This window comes from Dermacentor silvarum, chromosome 2, assembly GCF_013339745.2.
Source record: "Dermacentor silvarum isolate Dsil-2018 chromosome 2, BIME_Dsil_1.4, whole genome shotgun sequence".
Taxonomy (NCBI): domain Eukaryota; kingdom Metazoa; phylum Arthropoda; class Arachnida; order Ixodida; family Ixodidae; genus Dermacentor; species Dermacentor silvarum.
In genome coordinates, this window is record NC_051155.1 from 198662555 (window position 1) to 198675957 (window position 13403).

Genomic DNA, 13403 nt, shown 5'->3' on the forward strand with positions numbered 1-13403 from the left:
ATCAAATGCTATGTATAGCCCACCCTGGATGGCGTACATGCGTTGGCGTTGCGCTGCTAAGCCCGATGGCGCCGGATCAGTACCTTGCCGCGGCAGCTTGTTTTTAATGAGGGTGAAATGCAAAACCACCGGTGTAAGGTTTATTGGGTGCACGTTAAAGAGCCAGAGGAGGTCTAAATGAACCCGTAGTCTATCACAATGGCGTGCCTCATAATGAAATCGTCGTTTTCGCCGGTTTACTTTAAACGCTGTGTGTCGAAAACTACACGTTTTCAACACAAAAAGACGGCGGTGTTTATAGTGGTTTAAGATTTATTTTTCATCAGCGAAGTTTTCGATTAAAGACACGACCACATTAGAAAGCCCCAAGGTGCGCTAGATTCTACGCTAATTCACGCTGCGTTCGAAAAAACAAAACAAAAAAACACACTATATTTATTTTACAGATGCTATCCGCACGAAGTTTTCACCCACGGCGCCCAGGTTCCATTGTGGTTTTCGGGGAAGCCAGCGGGATCCTTGGGCTCGTACTGCAGTGGTTTTGTTGTAGCTTCAAAGGCGCCGATGCGCGTTTTCAGGAATGACACAACCTGTTAATAGAGCAAACAAAATTAGTCAGTGTATCAGTTTGTAGAGCGAGTTTAATAAAGGAGTGAAGGCATTTCCTATGGTGGGAGCCATTTTTTCAAGAAAGTACACACAATAATGCCGCAACAGCCGTGTTATAACCGACTGCCCATCACGGCAAGCCTTGTCGGTCAACTTTAACCGTGCGTTAATTGATCAATTTGAGTCGAGGAGCGCCAACGAAGCTAGCCGTCTCGAGTGACACAGAGGAAATGTGTTGATTTAACAGCACATGATCTGCTAGATTAGTCATTCGGGCGCTTCGGTAGGCACTGTACGTCGTCCTGCTTAAAACAGTATACTGTATGAAATTACCAGTGGCCCAAACATAAAGCACTTGTAGACTGGCTGTACGTACTGCTTCATTGCATTTCTTTCTCACCGATGGCATTTCTTCTCGATTTAATACACTAGTGTACGTCTGACGCACGTGTTCGTTTTTTTCGCGACTTGACCACTTGCTTGTTCGTTTGCTGATTGATTGTTTGTTTCTCTGTTTGTTCACTTTAATGAAGTCATTTTAACTCTATATTCAAAATCCCTTGATGTAAGACTCATATACAGTCATCTAATTATAGTTTCTGTTGCCAACGCGAACTGAATTACGATCAGTTCTTACCTCTGGATGTAAGCCGGCCACATTGTTCAGTTCACAAGGGTCTTCGATTATGTCGAACAGGTGAACGGTGCTGTTCGCGTAAAATTGTCCGCCTTCCGGACTACCACATTTCAATGTCGCTCTTTTTCTCCAATCCTTGGGAAACCTCAGCTCCTCCGTTTTGTAGAAGCCTCTGAGCACTCTGGCTGCTGTCGACTGGGTGAGCAACGTGTCGAGGTCGTCGGACGGACGGACGCCACCCGGTCGAGCGTAGCGCTCATTCATGAAACCGGTGCCATCGAGCACCAACTTGTAACGGCCGCTTCGCAGAGCCGAATTGTTCAAAAACCGGCTCTCGATGATGTTGTAGAGCATTTCGACACGAGGCGAGCCAGTTCCTTCAGACAAGGGCCGCCACATGTCAATTCCGTCCAGTTCCCCTAGCGTGTGCATGTCGCCCCCTGAAAAGGCACGCGCCAAATGAAAGCGACATTAGCAGGCAACATAAGTAGTGGAAACTTAAGCATACCTTAAGCTGGATTTCTTCGCGTTTTATGCAAAATGGGAGAAGGTAGTCACCACACGCAACTGAGGTTTGCGAAGAACTATACCCAAGTGAAAGTTAGGACAAGGCACAACAGTGGATATAAGTACATCTTAGTTTCCCGCTCAGGAGAATGGAGCGGCTGCTTTGGTGCGGAGTCCAGTGCTTGAGTAAAAGAAATATCGCAACAGTTACAGCGCCGCAAGAAGCGCGAGTAATGCCAGCCTGTTCAATTGGCAACGCCTTAAAAAATGTCACAGTTTCGCCCTAAGGGCGAAGCAATGAATGCGATAGCAACACAGCAATGTCATACTAAGTAAGGTGAGCGGCTTTGGTAGCAATATGAATTGCAGTAAACATGAGCTGATTAAGTAAGCAGGTGTGGTGCGGCGTAAGTAGACCGACATGAAGAGAGACTCGATGACCACGAGAAGTCGCGTGTGAAACGGTGGTGTTGATGAGAAGCGCTTCCCGTGGGCACCGCGTGCGAAGGGACACACCTGTAGCGCTGCACTGCCGATCCGGGCAGCATTACATGTGTAGCGTGCGTTGGAAAATGTAGCCCGACCATTACTAACTGAATGAACAAGCCTGGTGTGAGCGCGCACAAACAAACATGAATAGATCACACTGAATGACTGCAGACGACTGTCAAAACGCTGGCAGCAAGCCCATACGCTGCAGCGGGCGAAGGTACGTGCGGTCTATCGCTTCAACAGAAACTGAGCGGCGAATACACAGTGCATGAAGGTCAGAGCCGTGTGGAGATAAGAGACGGTGCGGGCGAGCGACGAGCGTGGTTGTTGGCAGAGTAGAAGTGCCCCCCCCCCCCCCCCCCCGCTTCCTCCGGCGCTGGCTTCCCGCTTCCTTGCTTGCGCGTGGGAGATTGAGTGCGTTCGCTCTCCGTGATAGCGCGCGTCCACGCATGCTTCCGCTCGGGCATACGGCGCGCGGCAAAGATTTTATCTATACGGAACCTCACGGCGACGGCGACGCCGACAGCAGAAATCCGGTTGAAGTGTCCATATAATTGCTATCGCAATAAAAAGGAACGGTGTCTGGCGGTAGACGACACCAGCGCCCAGTTGATGGTGGAGTCTGCGTCGTGCAATAAAACCACCACTGTCTACATAACAAACTGCATGCAAGATTTAAGCCTTTGCGTTTTGGCGGGAAGCACCTATAAATTGCAATATGGGCACGTTGACAACGTTACGCGGTATGTCGACTATTTTACTGCGACAGCTGTTTAAGAAGATTGAAACTGGGAGTGGTGTGTGCGTTATTAAACCTCATTTTCCTTACGCCTTCGTCGTAATGCTGTCAGCCCAGGCCACATTATCATCCAACGGGCTAACCAGCTGGCCTGTGCAGCTTTACCCCAGGCTCCGGACATCCCCTAGTCAAGCCCATACACTACGCCCCTTATAGCCTAAAACCATAGAATCTCCTCAGGCGCGAGAGAGACAGACAGACAGACGGACGGACGGACGGACGGACACTGAAAGTAGCAAATGTTCGCCAAGAAATGCTTCGCATTTAATGCAGAAAGAGCGCGACACAGGACAAGTTCCGTTGAACAAAGCTTTTCAACACAGGTCAGCCGAGTAAAATTAGCAGGCTACCCGACTAGTGCGTTCTGCAGCGTTGCTAGTGACCTGGTGAAAGAGTTAAAGAATACCGGAAAATAAACTCTGCAGTCACAGCCTTCGAAATCTAGGATTCCTGTCATTTCATATGTACACCGTGTTTCCCATAGCATTATGAAAATTGCGGCTAAGGCAGGAGTGAGGGTTATGGGCAATGCCGCTAACATTTAGTATGTAATGAGCGGGTTGTGCAGAACAGTCGACGGGGTAGATACTGTCGTGCGAAAAAAAAACTGCTGTAAGAAGCATGCTCGCAAGTTCATTGATTGTACAACGCAGGCGGTATATTGTTATGATCGGCTTGCGAACTGCACCTGTCAATTGTGGGAACCAAGCCCGAGCGCCTTTCCCGTGACGAGATAATCCTCTTTCATCCCCGAAAAAGCGTCTCACCTCTACGGAGCAGACGAAAACGGCGAGCTACCAAGAAGGAGGTCGTCAACTTGACCACCGGAGAGAGGACTTCCCCGAAGGAAACATCGGCCACCACGAGGGGATTTAAGGCCGTCCTGGCCCCCGTGTTAATCAGAACCGCTCGAGACTCGGATAGAGTCAAAACCATGTACCAATGAAGTGAATACAATCTTTTCTATTTTTTATCAGCCCGCCTTCATCGTCGTCTCCTGATTCCTGCGGTGACGACCCACCTCACCCGGTCGAGATTATATCAATATAGAATCCCGCTCACATGTAAGCGTTGCTATATCGGGCAAACGGGGAGATGCATCACTGATCGCCTGCGCGAGCATGCTGCTTCACTAAAAGGTAACCCATACAGTCATATCTGACTACCCACTGTAACATGTGTGGTTACAGCCCAATCTTTGAAGAGTGCAAATAATTAGAAGATATCGTGAACAGCGCGCGCGTGAAATCTTCGAGACTTTTTGCATATTCACAAGTGGCGTCGCATGCGTCACTTTTGCATCCCTCACGCTGTCAACAAAAGAACTGGATTATCTTCGTGGCTAATGCTTATCCTTCTTTTTCTTTCTCTTTTTCTTTCTTTTCTGTGACCTTCAATGATGTCTTTATATGCCGCTTCTGGAAATAAAGCATTTGGTTCTTAGTCAGCGCCCTGTCCTGTGGTATTTACGTGCCCTGTGTCGCGCTGTTTCTGTAATTTTCTAATGAACCAACCAGCCCCTTTGAACACGCTAATAAGCAGTTAGGTCAGTTCTAGTCTTAGCGATTCGAAATCGCCCGATCTTCCCTTCGCGCTTGGCGCACACAATAAGCGGGAAGCGGCGACACAGCATGGTGTAAGCATCGGTACGTCACCGTTACCGAAGGCTCTCAGGTGCACTTCGACGGTGCATCCCCAAAATAGAATTCGACTACGTAGATGGGCGGTACTGTACGTGTTCGTATGCTTACGTATTTCTTAATTTCCGAGATGAATTGTTATCTAGAGAAACAAGTGATTGTGCAATCAGTAGTAATGCGTAAACACCCACCTCTGTCTGGCATCCGCGTTCTTGCGCGAACACTAATGCTCTTTAATTGAGTGCTTATGCCCGAAGATTTTCTTCTTATAATACTGTATAGGACGCGAAAACTGTAAGATGAACTTAACGAAATCGAGAACAAGCTACCAAAATCGAGCAATAACAACCCGTATATCATATGCGATTTTCAGGTCGCCGTTGTGGAAGGGGGCCCAGCCGTTCACATATCAACTCGTGTCAGAGTGAAACGTCGCCGCTCACATTAGCTAATATTTTTGATTTGCAGCATTCTGACTATTCTACAGCAGTGCTGCGCTGTTCCCACTATATTTCAAGCAAACGACAAGCGGTGGCCGTACTTGCCGATGTCAATAAATGCACCGCTCTGCAGTAAATAGGTAATCAGACGCGGGAAGTTTTGCTCTGACGTTTTGTTAGGCTAGCATGCGACTGTCGAGAGAATAAGTAAAAATATTTAAAAAATGATTTGCCATCCCGGCCTGTGAAAGTGGATTACCAGCGAAGCTGTTGAAAACCACCACTACAATTGCTGAGGGGGTTATGTAAATGCTTTATTGCTTTAGAGTAATGGTGTAATGGGAGTATTGGTAATTTTGGCAGCCCGCTGCCGCTGGTCGTGTTGCCGTTACTTGTCCTGTTACGCGTAATGCGAAGACGTGGTTTCGTTCCCCACCTGCGGACAGGTGTTTCTTCATCCGTTTTTATTTCCAATAATTTATTATTTCTTTAATTCGATTAGTAAGTACAAGTAATTTACCCTATCTTGTTCTTGGTGTCATTGTTTGTTGGCTTCTTATGATTTGATTAATAAAAATCGGGCCCCTCGGTTCCCTTTCTTCTCGTTTTAAATGCGAAGCATTTCATGGCGAACATTTGCTACTTTGACAGTTTCTTTCTATCTGTCTATCTAGCCCCCTAGGTCTTTGTGCCCTCATGGTCGTTTCGTTAACTTGGTATGTACCAAAATTGGCATACTATGGCAAGAGTACATGACGAACATAAATGATAGGGCATGACTTGAATTTCAAGACATGCGTGTCATGTAGGTCATGAAACAGCCGCTTACGTTTTGGTGCTCTCATGGCCGTTTCGTTAACTTGGTAGGTACCAAAATTGGCACATGACAGGAGTGTATGACGAACATAAAATTGGCATATGACAGGAGTGTATGACGAACATAAGTGATAGGTCATGACATAGATGTCATGACATGCGTGTCATGTAGGTCATGGGAATGACCCAGCGAAAAAGTTTAACAGTCAAAAACCACTGAAATGGGTTCGGACGTGGGTACTAAGTGAAGGAAACACTAAAGGATGCTGGTAGATGTGATAGTCATGAGCATGACTCAGCAGAAAAGCATGAACGCTCAAAAACCACTGTAATGGGTTCGGAAGTGGGCACTAAGTGAAGGAAACACTAAAGGATGATGATGATAGAAATCATAGTCATGAGCATGACTCAGCAAAAATAACAATGACTCAGCGAAAAGAGATTAACACTCAAAAACCAATAAAATGGCTTCGTACGTGGGTAATAAGTAAAGGAAACACTAAATGATGGTGGTAGAAGTCATAGTCATGAGCATGACCCAGCAAAAATGACAATGACCAAGCGAAAAAAACGATTACCACTCAAAAACTAATGGGATGGGGTCGGAAGTGGGCACTAAGTGAAGGAAACACTAAACGTTGATGGTAGAAATTATAATCATGGGTATGACTCAGCAAGAATGAGAATGATTCAGCGAAAAAAGATTAACACTCAAAAAAGAATGGAATGGTTTCGGATGTAGTAATAAGTGAAAGAAAAGGCTAGAGGTTGATGTTCGAACTCATAGTCATGAGCATGACTAAGGCTTTTGCCATAAGGTGCCTTAGGTGTAGCTAAAGGGACTCCTGAGGACTCATGACATGAATGTCATGACATGCGTGTCATGTAGGTCATGAAAGAGCCGCCTACGTCATGGTCGTTTCGTTAACTTGGAGGCTCCCAGCACGCTGCTTGGCATGACATCGATTCCCACAGGGCGTGGGATCTTCCGGCTTTTTTTCCTACTGGGAGGATGCAACGTAAAGCTGAAGAAAAACGTCGTTCGCGCGAGTGTGACCCCACTATACACGTCACACGTGTACTTCACACTGCGGCTCGTTATGTCTTGCAAGAAGTATGCGGCCTCAGATCGTATAACCTAATGCATTACCTAGTGTGCAGCAGGCTTCCGCCTTGACGTGTTACAGGAGTGTAACATGCTGCCGAACTTCCTTTTTATTAAAACAATGTGATACAGGGTCCTACCTAGCTGCCTACCTGCTCTAATGTGCTAAGAATGTGGCAAGCAATACTACGCATTAAATAAGTTTCAAGCGGTTGCGGCAGGCTGCAGCAAAAAAAAATCAAAAATACAGAAAGACGGTGTATACCATGTCAGGCCTAGGACTGAGAAATATCCCGCAAGGTGGAGAAAGTGTCGTGAGAGGGAAAATTACATCCTTCCGAATCTACAAAGAAAACCCTTACGAGTTGCTGATAAGTTTGTCTTAGAACTTTTGCTCTACTGTAACGCTTTCTTTCGGAGAGGCCCGTATGGGTTTTCTTTGTTGCTTCATGCTCCATTCGGGCAGATTACAGTCCCCCCCCCGTGTTTCGCAGGTCTGCGCTTGCCATTTTGCGAAATTTGTGCATCGCCCAGATTATGAGGCTGGAGGCGTAGTGAGCGCACTGATAACGTCACCGTTCGTATATACACTATTCTCCATCGCGCTGTCTCTTCTAGCTTCATACAAGTTTCATGCAAATAAATGTTATCCCACACAAATACAGATTCCGAAGTTCTCCTGCACTTTCTTCTTGCTCATTTTGCACAGCCTCAAAAACACGGACAAGGGAGAACACGGGACGAGCACTTCTCCCTTGTCCGTGTTTTTTGGTGCTGTGTAAAATGAATGATCCGTGCCAACTAGCTCGCGCCAAAACCCTTCTGAGTCTTCTTGTTCTTTTTATGAACATAAACTGAGACAACTAGTAGACCAACCGGCGACTGAGTATAGCGTAGGTAGCCAGTCCGTAATATGCATGAGTTGCTCGGACACCCTCCGAGTTTTTGCCAGGAGCGGACTCCAGACGAAAGCAGGGACCCTGGTTCCTCCTTCCCAGACCGTGCCCTTGGATCCGCGCAGGGGCCAGTTGAAGCTGCGGGTCGAGTGCGTACCCCAAGGTGTTCCGCCGTTGTCGCTTATGAAGACGACGATGGTGTTGTCGAGCATGCCAGCATCGCTGAGAGCCTTAAACACTTCGCCGACAGACAGGTCCAGTGCGTCCACCATTCCTGCACATATATCGTGGACAAATAGCCATCCTTGAGCTAATGCCAATCTGTCTCCTACTTTCGGTCAAGGCAGCCTGAAAATTTGACCTCGCGGAAAACACCGTAAGTGCCAGAAAGACCGCCACGTCAGCATCTAATGAATTTGCATAGCTTGAACGCCAAGAAGCCGCATACAAGCGACACAGTGAAAATCCCATGCCCATAACAGGTTATCAAAAACGATTTTCTGATGACGCTGAATAGTTTTCAACGTTGATGCGGCGACACGTAGATGTTTACAACTCAATATTCTATCGCAATCACAGAATCAATGCAAATAGCATGCAAAACAGCATGCAAAAGAGCATGCATGTTAGCGCTAATAAAGATTTTTTTTTTTGATGCAGCACGCTAACGTTCATTGCATGGCTATGACTCCGCAACAGCGCCGAAGATCAGCGACACTCACTGTGGTCAAACACCGAGTTCCCTTCGGTGCACAATTTTAACAGCGAAACAGTTCTTAGTCGACCCATATTCGTCTGTCCGGCGTCAAGCAGGTCACGTGACCACGACAGGATTAGAGACGCGCCAGGGGGAGGGCAGGTCACGTGACCAGCAGAGGAGGATAGGCGTGCTGGGCGAGGAGGCGACCAATGAGAGGCCGCGCACGGCACGAGAAGGAGAGGCAATAAGAGGTGTTTCGGTGCGGCGGGCCCTTTCGGATAATGCGCAACGCGTAGAGCTGCTTCCCACGCCGTCCGCGTTTCCCCGCGTTCGCGCCGAACACGTGCGGTGTCCGTGACTGCAGCCGATGCCTCTGACGGCGGCCCGGCAGGTTTCGACCAGAGAACTGGACACTCGTCGAGTAGAGTCGGAAGTCGCGGCCTCTTCTCGCCTCGAAACGTTTCAATATACCTTGTTGTGGATCTGTGTTTACTTGTGTTTACGCAATTGCATCATGTGCAACACATGCACATGAAACACTCGTAACAGTTGGTGTAACTAGCACAGCTTCGCTGTTCGACCATCTTCACGGAGTGAAAGTAGCAGTGATTTTTATTTCTGCGCGACACATCACTCAGACTGGATCGGTGTTTTCACGGCGGTGCACCGAAGCACCGACGCCCTTGAGGGTTTCACCCACTCTGCTCGTTCGAGTTGCACAGTATCAAGTGTGGAGTGAAAACGGCCGCAATTGGCGTGGAGTCCGCTGCGGCTTTGATCACCGACACCCAATTGGCAAACATGACGCTTCTGCGGGTGACTGTTTCTCTCTAAATTGCTATGATTAAGCTGGGCTCCCGCATGACGCTAATCGCCGGCAGCCAGGGCGTGTCCCTGCTGCCCCCGTGCTTCAATAATCAAATTAAGGTAAAGTTAAGATGGGTCCAACTTAGACCATACTGGTAATCATTGGATTACGCATTGATGGCTCTCTTTCTACTGGTGCCACAAGAAGTTTAGCAGTGCGAGCGAATTTAGATGAACGTAGTCGTTCAACATGGACAAAAAATCATTAATAAGGTACAAAAATCGGCCAATTGGGCAATACGGCTCAATTCGTTATTCACGCAGCTCTTGTTGATCTCGCCGCTTGGCGCCGTTAGAAGGCGCTGAGCGGCCGGCCAGACAATGGTCGCGTGGTACTGTTAAAAAAAATTGCCGCAGCTTGTACTGGAGGCGCAACATGCTAAAAAGACTGCGGAGCTGATGGGCACCTAGCTAGTCCTGGCTTTTGGGCTAGACTAAGCACTGCCAAGTCTTCCCCAGAATTTTCCAGAATTTATTGATTATTGATCGATTATCGATTACCTATTTATTGGCTATCAATTGGCTATCGATGACTGACTAAGATTAAGTATAGTCCCAACTACGCTTAGCTGGACTTAGCCAGGCTCAGCTTCGCTAGTTCACAGGGGTATGTGCCATTGCGCTTGGCCCTTTCTGCACTGCCGCCAGCATCGGCCTCCATTCTTGGATTCGGCAGACACCTTACGCCCGGCTTAAACAGCTCCGCTGTTAAATGTCAGGGTCCTTCCACCTACCTTGTGAAGAGCGAAGTCCTAAATTTGCTATGTTGGGGTGTAGCTATATTGGGGTTTGCTAGGTTGAATTTGGCTACAAAATGGTAAATCGACCCCTTCGCTACGTTCTCGGGAAAGAGGCTTCGGTGCCGGCTCTCAGTAGCACAATGGGATATTTTTTCACACTTAGACGATGGCTGTACAATGCGCGGCTCTGAAAGAACTCGCTCGGCGTCCACGGAAGACGGCAATTCTAGCGCGTTCCTCACTCTTGTACCACGTTCTACCACCAAAGCTATATACATCCTACGCTAACGCGAACTCCTCTTGCACCCCACTCCTCCGTTGGCCAACTTTTTTTCGTATACAGGCGGGAGCCTGGAGGCGTCTTTCTATTTGCGCATAAGCCCAGTGCTCGACCGCTGGCGCCGCCATGCGCCGCCATGCGCCGCTCGCGCGTACCATGTTTCTAGGTGGTTTCTTTCGCCGAGGGTGCTCGAACACAATCATATATGGTTCGCATGAATGCATTCTCTGAAAGCGTGGCTGTATGGCCTAGTGATTACGCCGCTCGCTTTGAGACCGGCGGACGCGGGTTGGAATTCTGTTTTAGCTAGAAGCTTTTTTCTAGGTATCATCATTTTCTTTTCTTTTTCCTCTCTGTTTGGCGGCGCGGTCGGTTGAGCCCCGGTGCTGCGGCGGAAGCCACGGTGCCAGGCGCCGACGCGAAGCGGCGGTCGCTGGGGAGTTGCGGAGCGCAGCGTAGCAACACCCCAAATAAAAAAATACTGCTCTAGTCAGGTAGACTGCTGATATTATATTTGGATCATCGAAACAGTGATGCGTTTATTTAGGAATACCATCACTCCCTTAACAGCAGCCACAATTGTGCCTAGTCACCACCAGCCGAGCCTGTTCTCCATTTCAACGGCGGCGGCTAGAAACATGGTACGCGCGAGCGGCGCATGGAGGCGCCAGCGGTCGAGCACTGGGCTTGGGCGCAAATAGAAACACGCAGCCTGGAGAGAGCCGGCGGCACTGGCGGGCGAGGCCGGCAGGGTTGCGCGCATGCGTCGCAGTCGGAGAGCGGGCACACACATGCACAGTCATGCGTGGCAGCCACCTATCTCTACCAAGCCATCGGGCTGCCGCGCCGCGCCCTCTTCGCCTTCCTTCCATTTATCAGCGGCCCTGTCAATAGACGCACGCGGAGCAGCCGGAGGGGCGAGGGAAAGCGCGCACCTCAGCAGCCGAGGCGCGCCGCCTGCCTAACCTCGCTAGCCTCCCAGCAGGGTTCTTAACTCTATGTAGGCCGCAGCTTCCAGCAGGCTTGCCACGCTAGTCTCGCAGCCGGGCGCAACTCTACTCAGGGGGGAACGCAGCATAAGAGAACGTCGACTGGCGCAACAGAAGAGAGATAGCGGGGGCTCAGTCGGCTGGGAGGGAGGAGGGGCCGTGCGCTCAAAAAGACGACGACGCTTGAACCAATACTGATGATGATAGATTTTTATAAACGTAGACACGATCCTCGGGGACTGAGAACTTAACAGCTTCGCTGTAAAATAGATCGACCGTACAAGGTGGTATTCTTTTAAAGCGGAAGCTTTACATCCTAGTCGTGCCGAGTTTCGCCGTCGGCAGCAGTTTGACCTTCATATTTGACCGCAGCTGTGCCGTAGCCTTGGCAATGCATCACGTGACTCGCCGCGCCGAGCTCCGCCACCACCCGTTTGGCGCATGCGTTCTCTGCAGCTGGGTCGCCGCCTGACCACGTGACTCGCCGCGCGCCTGGCTAAGAGGAGCGCCGCGCTCGCCTGACGCTCGCCTAGGCAGTGCGAGCTTGGCCATGGATGAGAGCGAGGTCGGGCCGTCTTCCCCGAGCCACGGCCGTGTCTGAGCGTTGCCTGGGTGGTGGTGGTGAAAAACTTTTATTTGTACGACAAAACGTACGAGGAGGTGTGCTCGGGACGACCCTGAAGAGGCCGCCCCTTACAAACACTAGGTGGAGTCCCTAGTACGGGACCCCAGTGGCAGTAGCCGCCGCCTGGGCGCGCTTAACCAGGGCCTTTTGGGCCCGTAGGTCTGAGCAGCCAAGCAGGGCAGCCTCCCAGTCCTCCCGGGTAGGGTTGGGTAAGGGGGAAAAGGCAGGGTTGGATGGGCAAGCCCACACCATGTGGTAGAGGTCCGAAGACTTCTCCGCACAGTGCGGGCAAGCTCCAGTAAAGGCCGGATCGAAATGTTTAAGAGCCGCCGGGCACAGCATAGTGTTCGTGAAGAGACGGAGCAGGAGACGCTCCTCCTCCTTTTTGAGGCCTCTACACGGGCGGGGGTAGAGTTCGTGGCCGGATTGATAATAAGCTGTAATTTCTGTATACGAGTAGATTGGGTTTGGGGTGGAGTCCTGATCGGCGGGGTCAGAGAAATAAGGAGCCCGGTGAGAAAGCGCGCGGGCGGCAGCATCCGCTGCCTCATTTCCCTCTAATCCCATGTGAGCAGGAGCCCAAACGACGTATCGGGGGTCGGGGTCCCCGGTTCGGCAGCTAGATTGAAGGACGCGATAGGCCAGGAATGGTATCTGACCCTGTTCGTAGTTCCGACAGGCCCCTCGCGAGTCGGTAATGATGGTTTGAGAGCGAGAATCGGATGCAGCCAACGCGATGGCGACTTCCTCCGCATATGTTATGTCTCTAGCGCGAAAGCTAAGGCCGTTAACTGTTTTGCCTTCGTGGACCACCGCGGCCGTAAACCATCCCTCATGGTGTGGGCCGGTGGCATCCACGTAGAAAACGCCGGGTTTGGAATCATAATGGCGCGCCAGGGCCTCCGCCCGAGCCAGGCGTCTGCCATCATGGTGTGTGCATGCCATGTTCCGGGGAAGAGGGCGCATGTGCAGGGCATAGCGCCATTCTTGTGGCGTACGTACGCGCTCTTCCATCTGTCTGAGAGGTTGGAGGTGTAGTCGGGCAAGGAGGCGGCGACCCGACAGTGTCTGAGAAAGACGTGTGATTTGGTTGGTAAGATGAGCTTCCTTGAGCTCCCGATACGTATTCACCATCCCCAGGCCCAGAAGGCGCTGGTTAGAGGTGCTGACCGGGAGATCAAGGGCCCGCTTAATCATCTTTCGGAGGATGACCTCAAGGGCGTCCTCCTCATGCTTGCGGAGATGGAGGTATGGAGTCGAA

The 13403-nt window shown here is 50.1% G+C and overlaps 1 protein-coding gene across 1 annotated transcript in view; it reads right to left on the reverse strand.

The window, feature by feature from the left end:
* Positions 1 to 449: 449 nt before the first annotated feature.
* The window catches only part of LOC119440649 (arylsulfatase B), a 60221-nt gene continuing 47267 nt past the window's right edge, over positions 450 to 13403 (reverse strand). Inside the window, exons 8-10 of the mRNA XM_049662998.1 lie at positions 7922 to 8215; positions 1247 to 1686; positions 450 to 590 (exon numbers count right to left, since the gene is read on the reverse strand). Coding sequence (XP_049518955.1) covers positions 450 to 590; positions 1247 to 1686; positions 7922 to 8215 — 875 coding nt within the window. The remainder of the gene's footprint in view (positions 591 to 1246; positions 1687 to 7921; positions 8216 to 13403) is intronic.